This window comes from Nesoenas mayeri, assembly GCF_963082525.1.
Source record: "Nesoenas mayeri genome assembly, chromosome: 15".
NCBI lineage: Eukaryota > Metazoa > Chordata > Aves > Columbiformes > Columbidae > Nesoenas > Nesoenas mayeri.
The window spans coordinates 653,950-678,481 of record NC_137559.1 but is presented as its reverse complement, the minus strand read 5'-3'; the positions used below and the strand labels follow the sequence as shown (position 1 = coordinate 678,481).

Here is a 24,532-nt window from a genome sequence, read left to right as displayed (position 1 = left end):
GGCAGTGGTAAAACTCTGGGGTAAGACTCTGTAAATCCATAGCATATATTCATGAATAAGGGAACCAAGTATTAACATTTGCACATTAACGCTGTCAGGGACCTCATTAAAATAACTCTTTTCCCTCTTAGCTCTGCTCCCTCAGCCCCCAGGTTTTCTTTCAGGAGTACATTTGAATAGATAAGAGAGATGCCACAAATCTAAAACCAACAAAATTTGTCTCTTTTAACTTGAATTCTCATTTTTCCATTATGATTTCCATCATGAACAGCCAAGCGGCTCAGTTATCTGATGATTTCCTGTCAGGGAATGCTGTCATCTCCCAGGATCGGACATATCTAAGACATGCAAATGATTAAGGAAAAAATACCACAGCTCCTCTGATGCAGCATGTGTCATATTCACAGCTACAAACGTTACAGTCTCTAATAAAAGGAAGCCAACAATTCCCCCCATGAAAGCACTAAGCTTCGTTGTGAATGACTGCGTGCAGACGGTGTTGTGACACATGCAGGAAGCGTTTTGTTTTATAAGAAGTTCAGATTCTTCTTGCCAACATGATTTCAATAAGGAAGCGAGTCTTTGCCAAATACAAAAAAGAAGATATGTTGGTTTTCTAAATCCTTATATAGTCCTTATCATTCAGGTATTTGAGCTTCCACTTGTATATACTAAGTACAGCATGACTATCATCCTCTCTTCGATATAGAAGCATAGCAATAAAGGGGCCATGATTAATTCATCATACAGGGAAAAAGAACCATAATCTAGAAGAAAATGTGTCCAGTGAGAAGTAATAAAATCTTCCTCCCAGCCAAATCCCACGGCAAATCCTTTGATTCATGCAGGAACTGCCGGAAGCAGATCGGCTTCAGCCCCTTGCTCTAAATGCCGGCATCTCAAGCCCACGAAGTGACCAGCCTGACCTGTCACCACGTGGCCACGAGCAGCTGGCTGCCACTCTTTTGTAAACTTTAGAGGAGTAAATGCTTACGATGCGTCTGCTGGAGCTCAGCGAGTACCGGCTGTACCGTCGTACAGTCAAAACCTATTTAACACTTGGCCTTCAAGGGTTTTAATTCATCAACTTAATAAAACGATTTTAGTTCACGTTGCAGTGATGGCTGCAAACCGTCTGTGTACTTACATATATACTTGTATAGACAGACATACATACATTGCAGGTGCAGCAGGTTCCGCGCCGCTCGTGGCGTTGGCAGAACTGTCGAACGCGATGACCCGCAGCGGGACGTGTCCCCCGCGCCCTGCTGACGCTCGGGTTCCTTCTCCATCCACTGCTCCTGCTGGTGGCTGCAAGGATGAAAGGAACAGGTCTTTTTGCAACTCTGTAAGAGGCCTGTGGAAAGTAAATGATGCTTTGCGTTTGCGTAACGACTTGACTACAGCCACACTTACGCAAGCTGCAGGTAACCAGAGTTAGATGCTGTTCCTCTGATAACGTGCAGCTGAGCTCACCCAGCCAGGAAAAGTCACCAGATTGTCTATAGAAACTCCCCTGGTCTGACGGACAGCACAGTGCTGGACGGTGCTCATTGACTTCAAGTATGCCCCTCGTGTTGTTCTGAAACCTCTAAAGAACCTGTTGACCCGTTATTAATAAAACATTTAAAAGACAGAGAGCCCATCCTTTGGCAGGGCAACCAAGATAACCGTCGTTTCTGTGGGAAGAGCAGAATCCCCTAACAGAGTTCACCTGCAGGTATCATCTTGACTTCTGAACAATTGCTTAAAAGCTGAGTTTCTTGTAGATGCAAAACAGATTATTCTGTTTAAAGCAAGACTTCTAGAAAACAGCCGGTTAACACATTAATTGACCAGCTAGAAAGAAAGACTGTACGCTGAATGAAGAAATTCTTGTCATATACATACCTCCTGTGTGCAGTTCCTCTGCAAACAAATTCAACGTCGTACATGAGAACATGACGCCACATCTCATCAATACAGTCATCACCTTTAACACACAGGCTGCTTTCATTAGTAAAGGTTGCACTTGCTTTGGAGACTTTTCTGTTTGGTCCATAGTATTAAAAATACTCTCAATAAAATAAATACTGTTGAGTTTTACAAAATATTTATTTTGGAAAAAAATCACTCTGTACAAATTTAACATTCTCAACACCGACGTTTTATAAAAATTGCTAACACAACAGAACAACGAGTGAAACATTAAAATGATATTTTCTTAAGTTCCAATGAAACAGACTCCTGCTAAAGAAGCTGTTGCAACTCTAAACATTAAAAGAGAGAGAGAACTTTGTAAGAGTGACTCTTACCTATTACAGCCAGGTACACGTATCAAAGGATGACTTGTTCCATTCTTTTTACAAGCTTCCCCCCCGCCAAACACTGTCCACAACTAAAGCAAATACTCCCTGGTTTACACTTCCACTGTACACAGCTCGTGCTCCAAGAAAAGCACCGTTTGATCATCGTTTTCCCAGTGACGACAAAAAGTCACCTCTATACATTGGGTACAAAATTCTCTGTACAAACCAACTTTGCACATGTAAATTTGCAGCAAACTTAAAGGAAGAGTATTTATTTGTGCCTTCAATTTGGTGTAATGAAGGGGCAAGGATTAACTAAAATTTCACAAAATTCAGTAACTGGGAATACTTTTTTCTTTTAAATAATTACTATTGTATAAAAAATTTATATACTGCAGGTTATCAAGAATGGCAGAGCCCAAATCTAACAGTGCTAGTTTGATAGTCCTCATCATAAAATAAGATTTCTCTGTACACTATTTAAGTTTCCTCTCCTCATTTTGAGCTATTTGTGAAAGCTGCTGTTGCATATTTAACAACATTTCTTAAACGGGAGCAAATGTCCCCTCCTGAAATTAAAACTGTCACGTTACTGTAAACAGGACTGAAAGGACCGACAGGCGCGGTGTGACGGTAACTGTGGTCTGGCAAGCGTTGTTCACATTTTCTTAACACAATATACGGCCCACACCACAAAGAGCAGCAAAAGGAGCTATGGAGAAGTGTCAGGTCACAGCCAGGGGTGCCAGGCAGGGTCCATCCGGCACAGGTTGTCCAGGCTGTTGGCAGCTGCCACCAGAGTGTTCACCTTGCTTTCGCCCCCCTCGAACTGCGCGAGGTTATGCAGGCGCGTCATGATGGCCGTCACGGCTTTCTGCACCAGCGACACCAGCTGCTGGCTGTCCATGTTCTCCGGCTGCCCGGCCGCCGAGAGCGGCGACGACGTGTCCTCCTGCGTCTTCTTGTGCCACGCGATGATCTCATCCCGCAGCACGGTTTTTAGGATGCCGTCCACCTACATGAAGGAGAACAATCAGACTAGTTACTTAATCCAAAGAACCAACAGATTATAGAACTGTAAGCAGATTTTAGCAAACAGCATTCTGACGCTTTTGCTCCCACTCAGCAGTTTCGGTCTTTTCGAAACGTGTGGTGCCCAACTGTCTTCACTATTTCCTCTCTTTTCATAAAGAGCTCTCATGAAAACACAACACAATGACTTCTACAGAAATGAAAAACGACATAAACTATGACATCTATTAAGATCTTCATGGAAAAATACAGTCATGTATATTCTATTTTTAAAGGACTCTTCTATGTTTACGACTTTCCCCACACATTCACAGAACTCTTGTGCAAAGTGCTTTGCAAAACTCTTTTGTTTGGGGTTCTTTTGGTTGTGTTTTGTTTTTTCAGAACAACTATGCTCTCAGAGAATAGAGCTTTCTGCCAAATAGGGAAAGACTGCAACATATATACATATGTATGTAATATGCATACATACATATGTAAATATAGGCCAGTTCTATCCTTGGATGAATAAGCAATGCCTGCAACAAATGGTTTCCTGGTTTTTCTCCTCACTGAGTTATGTTACTGACACTGCTCTGTCAGCTCCAGCAGCCGTGACCTTCTAGAACAAACGTTTAGACACCCAGTCTGGGTCAAATTCAACGTTTGAACATAAAAAATAAAACATCTTATAACACATCTAAGTATGAGGCCATAAACACTACATAAACACTTATTAAATATACGCCACACTGGGCATACGTCGTTCAGATTTTGAAACGCCAGGTGATGTCAGCAAATTCATTTGCATGTCTATGCACGGCTTCGTAAGGGAAGATGATACTTCATTAAAGAACAGTCTAACACGGCTTTCTGTGTTACAGATAAAGAGAAAATCACTTCAGGATATTCTCCATCCTTTGAAAAGGAACTGGCTCACACCGCAGCCACGGTACATTATGTGCAACGTCTTTCTGGTGCAAATCGCTTGCTTAAGTGCAAGATGCCTCATTTTTGGAAAGCCTTAGAATTGAAAAGGAAGGTAGACAATTCCTTTAGAAAACTACGCTCTGCTAAGAGCCAGAATCCATCAAGCAACAGCATATCTTCAGCATTCTATTCCGCTGACAAAGGGCCAAGATGCACTTCTAGTCACAGATTATTATGAAGATTCTAGATGATGTTGCATTTGTCGTTCTACTATTTCCCACTGCCAGCATTTGTACTGACTGGAGGCCAGAGCACTGAAACAGTCAGCCTGAGTACACACGTTTGGACAAAGAATTGAATTACACCCATCTTCCTCCAGTTCTTTCCCAAAGGCAAACTGCAGGCGTTCCACCTGGGTTCTGCCGTGGCCTTAACCAAGAAAGCGCTGCTTAGTTTATAAAATGTCAGATTTCACAAGCCTGCAAACAACCTTTGGCAAGATAAGCAAACCTTGAAGTTGGGCTGAGCGAAGCAGCGAGCCACCGCAATCATGGACGCGGTCAGGGGCCCGGACACCCCGATGGTGGTGAGGAACTCGGAGATGTTCGGGGTGAGCCGGAACGGGACCGGGCGATTGGCATCCAGATCCCCGGTAGCATCGTTAATGTCAAAGCGAAAGTACGCTACGTTCAGCTTGCCGGTATCCTGGGGTTAAAAGGAACCGTTTTTCATTAGTGAAAATAAAAGAGGTTGGGTTTTTGTTCACTGTTCATACTCAGAGCACCGATAATACTTCAACAGCTTTTTACTCCTTCCGCCAAACATTTTTTTGAGCAAAAACGTTAACATTGAAGTCATGCACAAAGCCGGGTGTTCTCCCAAAAACTGCGTCCAAACCCCCTTACTAAATACGAATTATTGCAATATCAAACTTAAGGAACAGATTCTCGTGTAGCATGGTCTATAGGGATCATGCAAACAGACAGATCTCTGCCCACTCTGGGTAAGCAGCTGAAGACTCATCTAGAGGGACTAAAGAATCCTAATCACTATATGAAGTACAGCCCTCCATGCATTAAAATGGCATTAAGACTTTAATATATACCACCTCTGCCCTGCTAAGGTGGCAAACCTCATTTTACATGTTAAACAGAAAAATCACTATTAATAGGAGTTGCAGCTTGACGTGACGGCAATGCTGAAAAGGGAACAGCATTTGAACAAGGGTATTTCCCTTTACGAAAATGAAGTTCTAATTTGTTTTAAATCTGTTTGACACAGATATATTCAAAGAAGGACTAAAAAGAGACCTATCAGTCATTTACACGAACAATTCCAAAATCTAAGAACTATTTTGCAGACAAAGTTCTAAACTCCTAGCACAGAAGCTGGAGCTGACGTCCACAGGGACGGCAGTTTAAATGACTACCTCCATGATGTGCAATCACAGTCACAGATAATGAAGAGCCTGCTGAAATGCTCTGTTAATTATGTACGTCGAATTACCGTTTTGACTCATTATTCAAAAGTACAGTCAAATTTCCATTGGTGACAGATGCCAGTACACATCTAGAACAAACTAAATCCTACCTGGGCAATCTGCAGCATTTCAGGGTTGAGTCTGTTTAAATGAAAGATGAATTCTGCGAAGCCGATTAAGGCCAACTGGATGGTGAACATCTTCCGGAAGGTCCAGTAATCCGTGGCATTGGGGAAGGTATGCAAAGCCCACTCCTTCAGCATGCTGCGCGGCACCATGTTACTCTGCACCTCCTTGAGTATGTCTCTGAGAACCTACGTGTGAGCGGCAGGAGTAGAAAGGTCATTCTGAGTGCGCTTCCTAGCGACAGACAGCTCTGCCAAGGCAGCGGCAGAGCGCTCAGCTGCCGCGTCCCGCTCTGGACAAGCATCCTGAACCTGGGACGCTTTCACTCCTACATTGTTTCCTGACATCTTGGGCAAAACACGCATAATATTTGTTAGCCCATCCTCTGCACAGCTAGAAAGTATTTTTTATATGAAAAGACTAGATTTTTAATAAAACCATGTAAGCATGGGAACTGCAAACAGGCCTGTCAGAAAACCTGTGTCTGGAACATTGTATAACCTGATCTGAAATATCTCCTATTCAAGATTTAGAAGAAAACAGATGTGAAATGTTGTTTCTCATGTTATCAATTAATGATTTTCAAAGCACTATCTGGAGTGGCCAAAAAGCAATCAGCGCCTTGTCTGTTTGCAGGTGCAGTTACTCAAAAAGCCCACAGTAAAACCAATATAGGTTATTTTTAGCTTTCCAAGATAATCTAAAACACCAAGGAGATGTAAGAGTTCCCAAGAAAACATTGAGCAAAACCAAAACCACACAAAAACCCCAAAATACCCCTTCTGCAAAATACACGTCTCACATCAAGTGAGAGGCGCGGGGCCGGGGGGGGACTGGCCGCGGCAGGAGCCAGAGGCAAAGCTCCCGCCGCACGCTCCTACCTGGTGGCTGGCCTGCGTGCCCCGGGCCTGCACCGTCGCCAGCCGGTCGTAGTAGCGGGAAATGGGGTTGTCGTGCTCAATGCCCTTCTTGGCACAGCGCTGCTTGTAGATCTCCACCAGCGACAGCGAGGAGGGGTTGTCCTCCACCAGGCGCATCTGCGGGGAAACCGCCACAACGCGGGGCACTGCGGGCGGGAATGGGGCGCGGGGTGCACAGACAGAGCAGACAAAGGACACCGTTAAACCATAACCCAGACACCAACAGAGAACCAGCATGCAAGTATCAGCCCTTGAAACACGACTGTGATAAGCAACCAAAGTGTGCCAAGAGAAAATTCTTATTCCTACACTCATAACTAATTCACAAGCTCAGTTAAAAAGACAGCAAGTATGACAGCAATTTTATAACCTCAACAGAAACATCTCCATTATCTTTGCAAAAAGGCCCCGAGAAGTCGTTATACTTCCTACTTTTCTTTATCTGCAGAAAAGAGGGTAATATTTTGTTGAGATGCAAACTGGTTTGTAGTATCTGATTACATGACATTATGTCAATAGTAATGACTCTGAAGAGCAAAACTACTGAACTCCACAGCGTATTTAAAGTGAAAAACTGGAGGAAAAAAATCTTAATATAGTTGAGGAATATACGTTTAAATGACACTATTTGAAAATAACATTAGGAAGACACAAGGAGGTATTCAGTAGTAATAACACTTAAACCACTGAGCTTTTCCTGATGAGTAGTGAAGTGGCAGAAACCCTGTTTGCAGTGTGATGGTGCTCAAGAGCTGTTGGACCGTCCCGAGTGCTCCACACGTCCCCACCTCCACGCACACGGGGATCACCCAGGCCCCTGCGCGGCCCCTCCACAGACACTGGCACAGACGCCGCAGCCACACCAGAGCCGTCCTCTGCTCAGCTCGCTCGGGAGCAACAATGATTAACCTCAGAAATACAGGGAAAAGTCGCTCAAATGCATTTAAGTTGTTTGATGTGATTTCTTCAAAATACATTCTGCAGAAGGACGGGCTCCTAATGAGCTGTTTCTTCTGCTCTGCTCCCATTAGCCTCTGGCAGCACAGAATGAATGCTCTTTAGGTTCTTTCAAATAGTATCAGACCACAAGGTACAGAATTCTCCCCAAAAACGCCAGAGCTGAAAAACTGCTCTTTGAAAGAAAATGTGTGACATTACTAATAATGTTATACAGAGGATGTATTTCTGTGCATCCTCTGCCTTATGTGCGTTATTCACAACTGAACTTCATACCATAAGTGATTTGTGTCACCTCTCCTAAAAACAGCCTCGGATCACATGCAATCGGCTGCTTCAGAGGTGCTGCCATGCCACAAAAGACTCATTACCCAGACAGACGTGATTTACCTTCTGAATGCTCCACAACTTCAGCATCAGTGATTAGTAGCTTGCAAAAACTTTAGCAATTCTTATCTTTGAGAATAACACGTATTTTAAAAGAATCTAAAATGTCCCTTTTGAGTACCTGTAAAGAACAAATGTCTCTTTGTGGTCTCCTTCCTCTTCTCCAAGCAGGGGTTGAGCAGGCGCAGCAGCTGCAGCACCCGCTCCTCCCTGCGCGACTCCGTCAGACACGCGTCGTTCATGACCAGGTAGGGGTAGATCTTGCCGTTGTGGCCGCGGATGTACAGCCGCCTGGCCGCCGTGTTGTGCTTCTGAACGATCTCCACTCTGGGCATAAACCTGGGAGGAAGACAAGGGTACCAAAGCACCTGAGCTGACTCCTCTGATACCAGATCCTGACGGAAGAGCAAAACAACCACCCACAACCAACCAACAACCCAAAACGACCAAACAACAACAAAACCAGCACAACAGTATTACCAGGTACAACTCTTACCCAGCAAGCACACAGTTTCTATTTTGTAGTAAAAAAGCTATTCTGTTTGATTCTGTTTATTTGTTTCTAAGCAAACACAGTTCTTGCACAACATTAATCATCAGGTCAGGCCTTTATCACCATTTTGAAGATTGGTACCACTACTGACTACAACAGGAGAACTAATCTCAACTTATAGCAACAGAAAACCCAACATACTCTTGATATAACAGCACGGTTGCTCAGGCAATGTACAGTTACCGGAGGAGGAGGAAAGAAAAAAATAAAGGCATATACCAAAGTACGTCTCCACATATGCAATTTAAATATGTGAAATGTACACAACATCTGCTTTAACGGAGCGGATGGATGGATGGATGGATGGATGGATGGATAGGGGAGGTTTTCATTTTCTCTCTGTTTGCAGAATGACAACCCCCCCAGGGTATTTCCGGTTACCTTGCGATCTTGATGTAGTAATGTGTTGGCTTTGGCATGAGGAATTCTCCGGGTATCTCTACTTCTGCAGTTTGAGCTGAAAAATTGCTCAGAAAGCGGCACTTTTCCTCTATGAGGAAGAACTTCGGTAGCTGTTTGGTTTTTGCCTCCAGAATTTTGATCCACTTCTTCAGTTTAGAGATAAGATTGTGAAGTTTCATTGACCCTGGTACACTGAAGTCAAAGTCTAAAAGAGAAAAAAGAAATATACATCTATATCTCTACATCCTCAGTGTTTCCAATTGGATATCATGTATTTAGCTATGAGTGTCTGAAGTTTGCACTTTCAAAGAGGCTCTTTGAGCCACGCGCCCTCAGGCAAAATGCTTTGAGGAGTCCCGGAGCACGGCAGCTGCTCTGCGGAGCGGTGCAGAGGTGGGTGCAGTGTGGTGTCGCAGAGCAGCGTCGCCCTGTCCCCAGGCACTAAACGGACAAAAAAAGGAAGAAAACAAAGAAAACCACACACAAAACCCCAAACAAAACAAACAGAACACCCGACCAAACCCACACCTTCAAACCAAGACTCACCAACCAACAAAAAGCCTTCTAATCAACTGGCAGAAAACAGCTCCAATCAGTGAAAACTAACAGGCAACCAAAGCTTCTAGAGCAAGCAACAGCTCATCTGCAAGATTGTAAAGATGCTTCTGACCATAAACAAAGTCTGATTACACTTAGAGTTCACAACCCCAAGATCTGCACCTGCAAAGCCAGGACTCCCATCATGTCAGATGCCACTTAGGGCTGAAAGGTAAGCTTGGCTTTGCAGAGCCGTTCAAATCCTTCACACACGTGCTACTGAAGAAGATGCAGGCATTCTCCGAGAGAAGACCTGTCTTGCTTTTGACATGGTGATTCAGACAGTTATAAACTCTGGACTTTCTCACAAGAACTTTGGGAAGCACCAACAAACATGAAAAATGTCAGTGCCAAGCAAGCGGAGACACAGAGCAGGACTCGGGTGTATCCTCAGCTCTGGAAAACCAGGGCTGCAGAGACAAGACCAAGGTCAAATATGGTCAAATATGATGACGGCAATTCTTCATCTGGATCTTCTGGGTGAAGTCCTGTTAGATAAAACTCCAAAGGGAAGTAAAGAAGGAGCGGCCCAGTGCTGCTGTGCTTGCTCTGAGAACTAAAAACCCTTAGAAAAGCTGCAAATGAATACCAGAGCTCTTCTGTCTGCCCTTTGCCCACACTTCAGAGAACAGCAGCACTTAAGAAGCCTCCCTGTGATTACAGTTTCCATTCGCAGTGCAGAATTCATTGTGCCAGGTGCCAAAACTCTCAAGAAAATTATCTTGCCCTTTCAGGGTATATTTTGGAATTTTCCGCTCTCATTTGGCTGTGGTGGAGGGACGGCCGCAGAGAGCAGCACGGTCCAAACTCGCTGTCATCTGCCCACAGAAAACAATGGAGGCAGCTCCCGCAGCTCCGAGCGCGCCCACGGGGAGCAGCGTCAGCACCCGCCTGCTCTTTGATGTCAAAGGTTTAGCAGAACAGGAGAGAGGCAACAGAGAACAGATGGGCGAGGAGCTGTGCGTTTGAAGTGCCGGGAAAATATTCAAAGAGGAATTTGGTTTTAAAATATCTAATGTTGGGATGGGCAAAGATGACCTATCAAAGCTCCAGCGGCGCAGACGGCTGCAGATGAAGCACTGAGCAGGTAAGAAACGCTGTGAGAGTCCCCAGCGGCTCCAAACAGGAATCGAGAGGCAACTCAGATGTTGGTGGAGGAGCTTATGCAACCCAACAGTTGAAAGTGTCTGTAAAACAGAGCTGTCAGCATTAGTCTGGAAATAACTGCAGAAAACAGTTTCCTCCAAGCCAGCTCCTTGCCTTGGACGCTTCTGAAACGAGGCAACCGCTGTATTATCTGTCCATCGTCTCAACGCAACCGGTACTGAGCATCACCACCACACACAGCGTGCCGGTGTGACAAAGGACACGGCAGGCGTGATTACAAACGCTTCCTCACGTGTTCAAACACCCTTTCGTATCTTAGTACAGTCATTACAATCCTGTTCATTCAGGTACATTTTACTATCCTTACAAAACTAATAAAAAACTTGGCTTGTTTTTTCAGCATAATGAATTAAATACAAAAATGCATAAGTATATTGATCAGTTTAACCTGTTAAACTCTGCAAAAGCTCTGTAGCTGTGTTGACCTCAGATAGTTGTAACTTAAAGGCAACTTTATGTAACTTAGGATTCTAAAAAGAATACCTTTTCAATGCCAGGTTCACTGTTGCAGAGGAACCAGCTTGACGTGGAAAGGGGACGTTTGTTAAGTCACTATAACAGTTCAGATGATAGTTTTAACTCATGCCAGAATCATCTAAGCCGGTCCCAGCAGGGTGAACAGAACAGCACATCAGACAAGGATGAAAACCCAGCTCTCCACAAACATTCTGTCTGTCCAGTTCTGAACAACTACCGAGTCTGAATTATGCGGTTAAAACCAACCAACCAACCCACCCCACCATGCCACCACCATCCACACCCAGTTGTTCCTTCTCCTCTAATTCTACAGTTAACCCTAAGGAAAGGCAGATGTAGTTCAGAGAGATACATGCAAACCTCAAAATCCTGACAATCCACACACTGATGCCGCTCAATGTCACCTTCTGCCGTACAAGCTGCGTGACACTGACGCTTTGCAGAACACGCAGCAACAACGTGCTCTGCTGTGCACAAGCTCTCCTCAGAATTTCAAATCAACATGAGATACTTCAACATGCAACTCCACCGGAACAGAAAACAAATCAGGGAAAGAAACTACTTCCCTTAAGTATCTTTTTTATTAGTTCTGATTAAAGTTATTGATTCAATTTACCTAACAATGATGTAAATTCATGTAATAGGATCTTTATAATCTAGTTATCCAGAACACAACAGTAATGCTGTTCATCAGAAGCAGACTGTTTTGGAAGACTTGACACCATATTTCGGTTTGGAGTTGCGGGGGGGATATTTCATTAGATCTGGCAGCACCCCAGGACAGGGATGGCGACGGCCCCTCACCTGCGGCCGGCGGCTCGACGCAATCTGCAAAACTGTTGCAGTGAAGTCATCTAATTTATCGTTAAACACATGCGATCTGACCACAGTTTTAGGTAATAAAACTACAACAATATACTCATTCTCTATAGCAAGGTCTCTTCTTCACTTGAATCATTGTTACTACTCCACACAAGACTGGAACAAACTATTTCAGGTGTGGTGAATGACAGAAAGGTGCTATTTTCTGAAATTTCTCTCAGGAAAAATATTGGAAGAAGAATGAAAAAGCAGAACGTTTTCACAGCTGAGCTGAAGGGAGGAACTTTCTCTGAAGATTAGAAGTAACACTTAAAACTCCTTTTCAACATTTACCTGTGGTAAATTGCCCTTTTAACTTCTGGAAGACGGGATCCTGAGCCGTGGCCTGTGCTCTGCGAGCCAGCGACTCGGAGGCCGCGCTGGAAAACATGGTGGACACGTTGGAGACGTTCTCGAGCCCCACGCCGAACGTGCTCACCAGCTTCTTGACAAAGTTCAGCGTGTGAGGAGTGATCTTGGCGTCTGAAACGGCTCCACTTTTCTCAAAGGCAACCGAATAGCACTTTGCCAAGCCCTGCTGCAGCTGCCTAAGAACCTGAGGATTTAAAAACCACACAGAACAGTCAGCAAGATTAGGCCTTCTGATTCGACACCAAGTATTTATTCCTCCCCTGCATTTTATATAGGAAATGTATCCTCTCTGAAATATTTATTTAAAACTGTATTTTTAAAGTGCATCAGAGGCTCGGTCACAATGACAGTCCTGACTCCTCTTCACCTGCAAGTGACCAGAGGGAGCAGCGGAAAAGCTGCATCGAAGTGCACCGTGCTCTTTAGACCACAGCTAAGTTCTAGATTTCATATTTTATGATATATTAGAAAATTGTGTGATATGAGGAATCCTTCTTCGAACAAACACTGTTCCAGGTAGACAGAACAGAACAGCCCGAGATTCAAGAGGTGGGTATTAGAGCAGGAGTGGAGCGGCACGTCCATCTGCTCCAGTGCAACTCCAGCTCAGAGAACAATCACCGCCTGTCACTGACACCAGGCCAAGGAGGAAACGGCCACCTCCGAAACATGGTGCAACAACATCAGTGTTCAGTTAGTGCAAGCGACAGCGTATACCCTCGAGGCCTTCATCAAACTGATCGTTTTGGGAAAGCTCTGTATTTCTTCCAGAAATAACCAAGCTCCTTAAAACTCCAATCAGCACAATCAGTTCTACAAATAAATCAGTTTACCAATCAAAACAAATAGTTATGTTTTAATGTGTAAAAAGCATTCTAGATAAATATTTTGCAGTTAACTTTTCCTCGGACGATACGTATTATACATATGAAAGCGTATTCAAGCCAAATACCTCTTCGTGCCAGTTCTCCCTGAACCAGACCATCTGGTCCACGATGCCCTCCAGGGAGGACAGGAGCGTCGGGTGCAATTCCCGCTGCATGTGCATGATCCTGCTGCAGCGCCACATGGGCGCGGTGGCCCTGATGGGCCCGGGGTCCGATGCGGAGTGCGACTGGTTGCCAACCGAGCTCGGCTGCTGCTGCCCCGAGTCTGCAACGCGACATTTAAAAGTATTAGAATCACCTTTCAGCAACTTGGGAGATGCCTGCACGAAATAAATTGATCCAAGAATTTGCTCTGGATTTGCTTTAAGTATTAGTCATGTTTTACCTACTGAATTTCAAAACAATTGAGAAAAATTGTGTAGTTTAGAAAGAATTATTTTTTTGAAAGCAGACACTCTGCTCCGAATGCCGCTCAAGGGTCCAGACTTCAAACTCAGAGCAACAGAAACACTGTGTACAAACACGTGGGAGGTGCAGCCTTGGTTTTCACACCGCCAAACCACGCTCCAGAAGTAGCTGACGTGGTTCAACACAGGATCAAATTATCTACATCATGGGCGTTTTGCTCCCCTCCTTTTGGGGAGACCTGTCACACCTGACTGCAGGATGAACATGCTGGTGCAACACACACATCATGGCCGGGTGTCACTTCAGTACAAGTTCCTCGGTGACCCAGCCAAGTTGTGCTCTCCGAGGACACCCCCTGCCTGCACAGAGACCCCCGTCACTGGACGTGAGCGCAGTGAAGTGCTGGGGCACACGGGCACCTCCTGCTGCTCCAAAGGAGCATCCTGTCCCGTCCCGTCCCGTCCCGTCCATCACTGTGCTCTGGATCAGCTCCGAGGGGGCTGCACGTTTTTCACAACACGCTTTATCGCAGCTCGGCTGGAGTTCTCCGAGCCGCTCTCCTGGGACGCCCCGGAAATCACGCACGACAAAAGGAGAATTTAACTCTGGGGAATCATTGACATAACAATTCTAAATAGGATTCTACTTACTTGCAAATTCACCATAAGAAGTTATTGTGGAGAAGTACAGAGTATTCACCTTGTGTTAAATTATTTTTAAAAGTTTGACAGCCTTGGAAAGAAATTGAATATCCCATGGTTTGTGCTTTTAATCCAAATTAGACTGGAACATCTTAGAACACTATGATGCTCTTCCGTACCGGTAATCCAGGAATTTTCTACCTCTCCACCAATTTTTAAAGGTGAGAATCCAGTAAAGAACATGTGATTCTCAATAAATAAGGTGATATAAGAATGAAGGAGATTAAACTATTGGTGAATATTTAATTCAAGACAGCTCAAGCCATCTGTAGATCTAATTTCATAGGAACAGCCGAATGCAAACAAAGTTCATCAATATTTCTTTCCTTGGCCTCGGTAAGTTGGTACCATTTCTAGAGAAACCGTGTTCCCAGGAAAATGAGGTGAAAGCCCAAGTCCCACGTCCCCAGGAGCCTGAGGAGTGGCTGGGCAGAGGCTCACCGCTCTTGTAGCGCTCCCGCTGCTCGATCTTCAGCGTCAGGTACAGGGTCCTGATGGGGAAGTACACGGCCTGCGGATAGACCCGGCCCACCTGTGCGGGATACACACGGACACGGCTCTCAGGACGGGAACCTGACCGCGGATCGGAGCCGCGCACACGGCGCCCCTTTGGAAATGAGCGCAGTGCAGTGATAACAGCTCCTTGTGCTACAGAATAGCTTATGGAAAACTAAGAAATTAAGGATTCCTTCAGTAACAGAAACCCGAAGAGGATTAAATGGTAACTCCCTGCACACACTGCTAAGGCATTAACTAATTAGGGCTTCCAGATCATATTGCCTAATAAAGCTGACAGCAGCATAATGCCAGAGGACCAGCTGGGCAGGCTCCAGGATTTACTCGCGCAGAATGGCAGAAAACGGACATGATGACGGCGGTCAGGCTTTCCGTGAGGCCACGGCTCCCAGCGAGCCCCGCCATATTGATAACAAGGCCCATTAGAGAGTAACTTTACTCCTAAATGTGGCACTTAATGTACGAGGACACCAATTTCACCCCAAAACAAAACACATTTGATGGCTTCCATTAAAAAGAAAAGAGAGATATTAACATTCCGCATCCCCTTTAAAATCTGCACATCTCAGTATCTACTACAGAAACCACGTGTCTAAGTACCACCCGGGATAGCGCACATCTCAGACGTGATCAGAGGTTTCTGCAGCCACAGTTCCCTAAAGCATTGATTCCTCCTCCACCCCAATGGGGCTGGGAAGCAGCAGAGATTCTGCAGTGGCACCTCAGTGCTCAGTAATGTGGTATTTCTGGCAGATTACTGGCCTGACACACAAGCTTCATGCTGCAAGCCAAGAGTCAATTATTTGAGGAGAATTGTAAGGTGTAGGTTCTAGTACTTCTGCACACTGAAGTTCTAAGTTAGTAACACAGAAAATGTCATGGGTTTTTCTTTCATATTCCTTCACGGACTTGAAGTTTAAAGGCAAGATAAACAAAACTATCTGTGCTCCCAATGAGCGTGGGCCCCAACGACAGCAGGACTGCCAAGCTTCCAATCATCTCTAAAAACTGTGTACAGACCTCAACAAATGAAAGTGTCTACGGCTCCTTGAGATCAGTTTTTGCTGTCGGCTGTCAGGAGACAGGTGAGCAGACTGCTGTTCTAAACCAGTACCAAGCCACATACACCAGAAATGCAGCCACAGATAGTTTGCTCTGGTAAGCTGCTCAGGTGCACCGGCTCTCCTTCCAAGTTTCATTTTAATTTTATGGAGCGAGAGGGAAGGAAACATGTGGACATGTGCACACACATACTCATCTGGATTTATGTACACAGCAAACACAGGTGCATAATCTCTCTCTACAGAAATACACGTTCTCAGAGATTTGAAAGGGACAGTATAAAAGAAGCTGGTATCACAGAATCATAGAATATCCCGAGTTGGAAGGGACCCACACAGCTGATCGGGTCCACATCTCGAAATGCAGGAGTGGAAGGAAAGAGGAAGAATGACCAGATGAAGGGAGCACGGCCACTGCCCCGGCCTGCAAAAAGCCCCTGGCAAAGATTCCTGACGGGGACAGACAGCGCCTTGCTTTTTAAAATCAAGTCCAATAAAAAACAAAGCCCTAATGAAATAGTTTGCCCTTTAGTCACTAAAGCTAACAATTATTTATCCCTACTCCTACATTACAAGCATTTAACTATATATTTCTAAATGTGCTCTATAATGTTCATAAATATGTAATACACAGAATTCCAGAGGGAAAGCTATAACGCCCCATGCACATATGGCACACAATTTCACTGGATTTAATCTCATTAAGCAACGCTCACTTTGAAATTTATAATATTCTACTGATCATTTTTAAACTCCTCAACAGCTGCAATCAATAGTATTTTTCTTAATTTGCTTTGAAAAATATTTGTGGCTCATTTTGAAAACAAAGCTTAGGGCCAAGGAAGAGGAGCGCCCAGCTGCGCACCTGGCTGATGAGGTTCAGCAGCAGCTTGCCCTCCGAGCCCACCAGGCACGTCAGCAGCTGCGGGATCCAGGCCAGCCACTGGATGGGCGGCACGCCGATGCAGTACTTGTCCACCGCGTCCGCCAGCGTGTTCTTGTCGTCATCGAAACTCAGCAGCCAAAGCACCTGAGGAGAACCAAGAGGACATCTCAGGCCTTACGTTCAAGACACATCAATCAGCACGATGCACAAACATCGCAGGTGTTTTATTAATGTGGTAGTGGAGTCCTTGCACGTGCTCAAGTTGCCTCTGACACAAGAGCTTACATTCGCTATGCCCGGCCAACGCCATTCCTTCCCTTAAAAATCATATTTAAAGGATGTGAGAAATAAATCTAAGTTTACTACTTGCTAGGAAAGAAGCCAGAAGAAAGGCAGTGAACATAAAAGCATTCCACAAATTCTTCAAGCTTTTGGTTGGGGGGTGGGTGGAAAATGAGGCATGTTTGTAGAACCTAAAGTCTGCTATGCAGATAAATTAACTCTGACGCAAGAACTTGAGTATTTCTTTGAGTGTTTTTCATTATTTTAACTGTCCACCCCAATTATATCTTTTCTACAATTTAATTTAAATGCAAATCTATTAAGTGCTGACTTAAAATGACTAACAGTTTTGCAAGCAGACAAGGATAACAATACACTTTAGAGCGCTATGGACGCCACCTCTGCTGTCCTTCATATTTGAAATAGATTGTATTGCAGAGTCTGCTATCATTTTTAAACTTCCATCATGAGAGATATTAAAGTAAATATCCCCAAACTGACAAATACATAAAACAAAGAGCTTTGGCTGAAATTCTCCTGAATTAGAGTAAAAATTTACAGAAAAGGCTCATTTGGAGTATAATACAATACTGAAGTAAAAGTTACTATGAATTATCCATAGTATGATAAACAGACATCAAGTTATGTTAAAGCACCAAAGGATGCGACGCCTTCCTGCAGCTATTTCCCTGCATCATGCAGTCCGAGTGCTGGATGGCGTTTGACCCCTTTTCTCCCACAAAGTGGTTCCAAACCTACAGAAAACTCCCCGAGGAGTTACACGTAGCCGTATGCAAACCTCCCACCCCCATCACAGTTTTCCATCAGTCGCTGCACCGGTCTGGGCACCGGATACCATCCCAGCCTTTTCCGAAGCAGTGGAGCTGCGGCTCTTTCTCAACATGGAGATGTTACCTTTGCCAGGTACTTCCGGGACTTGCTCTCGTTCTGGTGGCGGCAGGCGTGCAGGTAGCAGGTGATGGCGGAGACGCCCAGGTGCAGCTGCCGCTCCTTCACAAAGATGTTCTCCAGGTAATCGCCCCACATGGCCCACGCTTTCACCAGCACGTCGTGCATCTGCACCGCTGCCGAAAACGCCTTGTTCGCTTCTTCAGACCTGCAGTGCGACCGGGAGAAATATCACTCTTATACTGACAAAAAGTTACTAAATTATTTGAGAGTCACATTTCTGACAGGGCACTCAATGACTTTCTTAATACTCAATGGCATTTTTCCACTAAGTTCTCCAGAAAGGCCTCTGGTGATGTTTTTGTCTTAGTTTTCCTTAAGTTCAGCACCCATGAAACCAAATGCTTCATAATGGGAACAACTGCGTAAATGTCCAAGATCTCCAGATTCTCCCTGAAAAACCCACTAAAAACCCCTTCCAGCACGCTGCAAGTGCAACGCAGGGAGGACACTGCGATAAGAACACACGGAACACAAGAACAACAGAAGCAAATGCATTAAAAAGTGCTTCCCCGCTGAGCAGAAAAGGGAGGAAGCAAAAGCGCCATTGGGCAAGTGTTCCAGCTGCTGCCTTTTAAAGGACTGTTCTCCCACCAAAGCCATGAAAAAATCTGCAGCCAACAGGATCTGGAAGAAGCTGGTTCCTCATCCCCACAGCTTTAACAGTTTATTTTTCAGCAGGAAAACGGAAGGAATATTAAGGTGAATCTCACAGTTCTTGGTAACCAGACAATTATTGGTTAGAGCCTTCTGTGTTCTCTGGGTTTCCTCAAGTGATCCTGGCCCAGGATTCGGCACAACTCACCCTGATATACATACGGCCCTTGAGTCTGCGTAACTTTGCAAGATGAGAAAACTCACTTTACTGAAATGAAGAAATATAAACGTTCCAAGATTCCTTATTAACAGGCAGTGCCTCACTTCTCGCTTACAGAATAAGCATTGAGATGAACCACACTGAAGTAACACAACGCTTGTCTGACTGAGGGTTTTTTAAGTCTGTCACAGTTTGCATTAGATTTAATGGCACACAAACATGTTACTCGCCCTCAGAGGCTTTCTGCACCCTAGATGGAGGTTTTGAAGTGACCTCCGCAGCAGCAGCCTCCTGGATGACTTTGTATCTCTCCTTCCCTTTTAGGAAAAGGGGACATTTGCGCTGGTTCTCGGTTCTCGCTCTCTGCAATCCATCATTCCTGACGCCCGTGATGACTTCTCAACGGTTCCTATCCCTGCGCCGCAGACGGGCAGCGCGGGAGCAGGGGGACCTCTCACTTCGCGTATCGGGTTCAAGAGTGTTCCTAAGGGCGACCTCCCCGCCTCCTGCCCGCGCTGCCCTGCTTACCCTGCACGCGTGCTTTGGTAAGACTAACAAGCTGTAAGTACAACAGAACCACGCTTTAAATAGAAGCCTTTACGCATTCTATCTTCAAAGAAGTAATAGAGATAGTTGAGTTGCCTTTTATTTCATCTGCAGGAATTTAAAAATAAATCATAAAAAAAGACGGGGCCAGGTACACTTCCCTCTCTTTACACCTCAGCTGAAACTAAGCTTGCTTATGGCCAAAAAAAATAGTCCATTGTGCTTTCCATCAAAGTAATTACATTCTGCCTATTTAAAATTCTCTCTTGTAACCACAGAAGAAGATATTCATCATTTCCTGACTTAAATTGCTACGTGAGGTTGCTGTGTACAGCTTACCAGCTGATGGATTGCATTCCCTAAGTGTCCACAATGTAGCGGCAAAGAAATAATTCCACCCATACATAACAGGCAGCTATACTGCCATTAAATACCACCTGTACTAAAAGCTGTGGAAATCTGAAAAGGGTTTTTTTGGCCTCATTGAACAAAATTTGACAGCTGAGATGGCTTTTTTTACTGAATTAAAGAGAGATCTTCCTCCAAACGGTGAGTTGCCTGCCAGCATACAGCAGAACTCTGAGAGCAGTAGGTATGTGAAGGCAAGGCTTGCACCTCGGTGCTGAACCACTCAGCACAAGATGTCTCCAGCACACAGCACACCAGCCTTTTCAATCCAGCTGTCCGACCAGTGCTGCTTCCCGCACAGCAGGACACGCCAGAGCTGCGCCAGCACCGCGGACCGTGCCGGCACCACGGACCGTGCCAGCGCTCGCCCTCCTGCGCCAGCACTGCGGATCGTGCCAGCGCTCGCCCTCCTGCGCCAGCACTGCAGACCGTGCCGGCACCACGGACCGTGCCAGCGCTCGCCCTCCTGCGCCAGCACTGCAGACCGTGCCGGCACCACAGACCGTGCCAGCGCTCGCCCTCCTGCGCCAGCACTGCGGATCGTGCCAGCGCTCGCCCTCCTGTGCCTGCCCAGCTGCAGCTACACATGCCACATATACAGTGAGCAACGAAACAAATCAGAGACAAAAAGGGCAGCTAATGCTGGAGCAGCGCTGAGCTTCTAGACTGAACTTTCATTTTCTGTGCTTTTCTATGTGATATTTACATTAAGAATACAACTAAAGACACCTCCGTTTGACAGTTACACGAGGACATCAGTCGGACATCAGTTTGTTGAACTAAATGCTCACGGAACCAAGGCAGGAAAAAAAGAAGTATCTTAATCTGCAAGCTTTGGCCAAGCCTGTTCTCCCTGTCCCTTCCTGTCCCACCCTTCAGATATCACACTTTTTTCACAAGAACTGGCGCAACATTTGCTTTAACTAGCTTTTTTCTACAATACTTGGGAATATGAGTAGCCATTACCTCTTCAAACTGCAAAGAAATTCTCACGTGTACCTTCTCTTTCTTATAGGGTTGTGACAATTCTAGGCTGGTACAAACATGTGGAAGAGCTTTCCTGCTCGAGTACTGGGGTGAAAACTTCAGCTGCACCTGCGAGCAGCAGGCGGTGCCAGGCAGCGTACTCACTTGTTGATCTGGGCCAAGAACATCCCCTTCAACGCATAGAACTCCGCGGTCATCTCCTTGGTGAAGTACTTCAGATTGGTTGATTCAATGACCTCAAGGCCCTGTTAAATACACCTCAGTGAGAAAAGCCTTCTACAATGGAAGCTTTCATTAAAACAAAAGTGCCATAAAAATAGGCAAAATATTATCCTGACATTTAAATAACGTTTCTAGCATTTAATTTTCATTTAAAAAAAATCCGGACTGACAACAATTTTACGTTTCCACTGGTCTACGCAAAATCACTAGATACTATAGGCAATATTCATCAGGTGGTGGGTTATCTTTTCCACCTTGTCTTTTATGTTATATTATGTTTCATTATAAGGTCCCAGTTTGCTGGCCTTACAATCACACGTCAGTGGGGTTTGCCTACAGCCACGTTTTTATCTTTCCTTGTGACACAGGATTCCAGTTCAGTGCGCCAGCATCCTGCGCCGAGTCACGCTCCAAAGTGCCTTACAGCGCCGTTTAGTCTTGCAACAGTATCATTTCTTCCTATTGTAAATCATATCATCTTCCAAGTTCCTCCCATTTACCTATCTTGTAAAATTTAAAAAACCCACATATTTCCACTTTGGTTTCTATCCAGCTAATTTGTCAGATATTCAGCCCAAAGAGGACAAAGACTGCTTTTGACTGACAGCACTGCTTAAAGCAACATTCTGGGCACGGTGTAACACGGGCAGCAAATCTCAGAGCCTGCTGTGTACACAGGCAGTTCACTGGAATCACGTATCTGGCGGCCCCTGTGACGCTCCAGGTTCCACCACGACCCTCGGCCGGCGCTGCCGTACCTGCATGCACTCGTTCTTGCCCATGACTCCAGCCAGCTGAAGGTAACATTTCACTTGCTGGCGAATCTTCTGGAAGCAATCCACAATGGGCACGGTTGGAATCGTATGAATACGACTCAGAATATCCAGAGCCACGTTCACCAGCCCCTGTTTCCGAGCGATCTTTCCATACTGGATAATTGCCGATGCAGAAGCATGAACTCCCAACATCGCGTTATTGGAACTGGGATCATGCTGAGAGCTATTTTCATATGCAGTTACAATGGCTAGAAACAACACATGAAACGTCTGTCATTGTAAATGAAATTATATATTCAGCAATATCTTGCACAGCAATACATATGAAATGATGACTTAAGATAATGAAACACTTGAATGGAAATAGAATAAAAAACAAATGCTTGTCAAAATCAATAGCATCTTTGTATGTTTAAATAAAAAGAATAACAACTTATTTCAAACTACGTGTTGTCTGGAAAATTACATGATGAATGCATGCTGGACCAGGCGGTTTTACCCTGGTAATGATGTTGTCTCCACATGAAAATGCTGCTCCAGTGGGATAAATCGTCCGACACGATGGGTAACCTGTTCCTCCACGTCTTCACAACAGTCTTCATATCATGCAAGCTGTTGTTCCTCCCCAGGTTTGTTGGTTGCAATCCTGCATTTATTTGGGCTGCTTCTTGAAGTTCAATTATTTGCTGTGCTGCCTAGAAACCATTAAACAATATAAATTCTCATGAAGGATAGCATAACAAACTGGCCCATTTCACTGTTAGGAAAAGATCTCTATGAATGATGCCACCTTTAAATGATGAAGATGAAACTATTTATGCTGGTTTAGGGACCTCTCTATTAGTTGCACAAATGACCTTTAGCCAGTCTAATCAACGACAAAATAGGAAACACTTTAGTCATTAACTGAAATGGTGAATCCATCCACAGAATTTACACCAATGAGTTGCTAGTCTTAATAAACAAACCAATTATTAAAAAAGCACTAAGGGTGCCAAGAGGTCCTTCCTCACACGCGTGCACAAGTCCCTGCGCCACCTGAGCTCCCGGCTCTCCAGGGGTGGGTACAGGTATCATCCCACACAGGCCTCGCTCCGACAAAACCTGGACACCCAACATCGTTTGCTTGCAATCAGACATTACCGTGTTCTTCCTATAATGCTACGGGTTTGCTTGCTAAATTTAGCTTGCAACTAAGATATATATACTGTCAAGGAACGACATGTCAATCCTTACCCCCACACACTTCTAAATAAAACCACAAGTTAGAATTCAACTCTAGCATACAGCTTTGAACTTACTACGTCAACCCTAACCACAGGAAAGCACAAGTAAACATATATACGGTGTGATAAAGACAAGGATCAAGTAAATATATGGACCTTAAACAAAACTTTTAACAGAACTTTGGAGAAATACAAATCAAAGCTTTTAACAGAAGTTCCTAGTCTCAATGCCCTGGGCCCGATCCAAATCCTTGACAGAAACCCGAGTGTACAGAAATAGAGCGTGTGCTCCGGGAGGCGCGAGGATGCTCTGCGAACACCTCCGCTCCCAGAAGTTCTCGAGGTCAGGACGGTCTCCAGCGCCGTGCACCACGCTCCAGGGAAGGAGCGAACCACGGGGCAGCAGCCACTGCTGAACAGCCACCCATAGAACGGGCCCGGAAACTCACACGGAATTCAATTACCTGGAGCACAATAAAAGCACTGCAGTATTCTCTAAGCTACCCCTTGGCAGATAACAGCTGTATGCATTGTTCATCAGCCAAATAAGATAACTATTTGGAGGGGAAAAAAAAAAGAGGCAGTCCAAATTTACAGCGTGAAATCTCTGGAAACAAAACGAATTAAACACTGTAATATTTTCCTCCAATCATCTCAGTATCAGCTCTCACAACAGCTTCACCTTCATCCTGCACCCATTCATCACAGAAACTTAATTTTCTCACAGGTATTTAATCACATACTATCTGATATTAAAAAAAGTAATTACTGCAGTGCAAATTCATGGCTGCATTTGTACCTCCGTCAGTCACGGACTGATTCATCATTTCTTCAGGAAGGATATATATATATTAGATTATTTGTAAAGCTTGTTTTAATTGATATCTGACAGCATTTAAACACTTTATTTCGCAGTACCAATGCTTTCCTGCTGCAGACACTGCCGGTCTGGGGGAGGAAAAACGTGAAATATCAGTGAAACCCGAGCAGGAAGAATTCATTTCATGGAGAAGCCTGCGAGTGGTAGAGCTCCAACAAACCAAACATTGTACCTATTCAATGGACAACTCTCCATTTGAAGTGAACTTCCACCTCCATTCGCTTCACCTGATGCATCAACTTATATTGTAAAACAGCAGTTCTGGGCCGGTGCCTGAGCTGTGCACACGGGGCCGGCCGCTCCGGCAGAGGCACCTCGGCCCGCGCGGATCCGGTTACCCGTGACCCACGCCGGGCACGGCACGCCGGGCGCAATGCTGATCCCAACAGAGGTACAGAAGGCACTACACCACACACAGCTCGGAAAGCCAGG

The 24,532-nt window shown here is 44.9% G+C and overlaps 1 protein-coding gene across 1 annotated transcript in view; it reads right to left on the bottom strand.

Moving 5' to 3' along the window:
- Positions 1–1,968: 1,968 nt before the first annotated feature.
- Positions 1,969–24,532, bottom strand: part of TRRAP (transformation/transcription domain associated protein) — a 70,978-nt gene continuing 48,414 nt past the window's right edge. Inside the window, exons 58-71 of the mRNA XM_080354043.1 lie at positions 22,494–22,689; positions 21,977–22,242; positions 21,141–21,241; positions 18,185–18,386; positions 16,967–17,131; positions 14,966–15,056; positions 13,481–13,680; positions 12,451–12,712; positions 9,034–9,259; positions 8,221–8,438; positions 6,717–6,901; positions 5,820–6,023; positions 4,740–4,934; positions 1,969–3,303 (exon numbers count right to left, since the gene is read on the bottom strand). Coding sequence (XP_080210169.1) covers positions 3,019–3,303; positions 4,740–4,934; positions 5,820–6,023; positions 6,717–6,901; positions 8,221–8,438; positions 9,034–9,259; positions 12,451–12,712; positions 13,481–13,680; positions 14,966–15,056; positions 16,967–17,131; positions 18,185–18,386; positions 21,141–21,241; positions 21,977–22,242; positions 22,494–22,689 — 2,796 coding nt within the window. The 3' untranslated portion in view covers positions 1,969–3,018. The remainder of the gene's footprint in view (positions 3,304–4,739; positions 4,935–5,819; positions 6,024–6,716; positions 6,902–8,220; positions 8,439–9,033; positions 9,260–12,450; positions 12,713–13,480; positions 13,681–14,965; positions 15,057–16,966; positions 17,132–18,184; positions 18,387–21,140; positions 21,242–21,976; positions 22,243–22,493; positions 22,690–24,532) is intronic.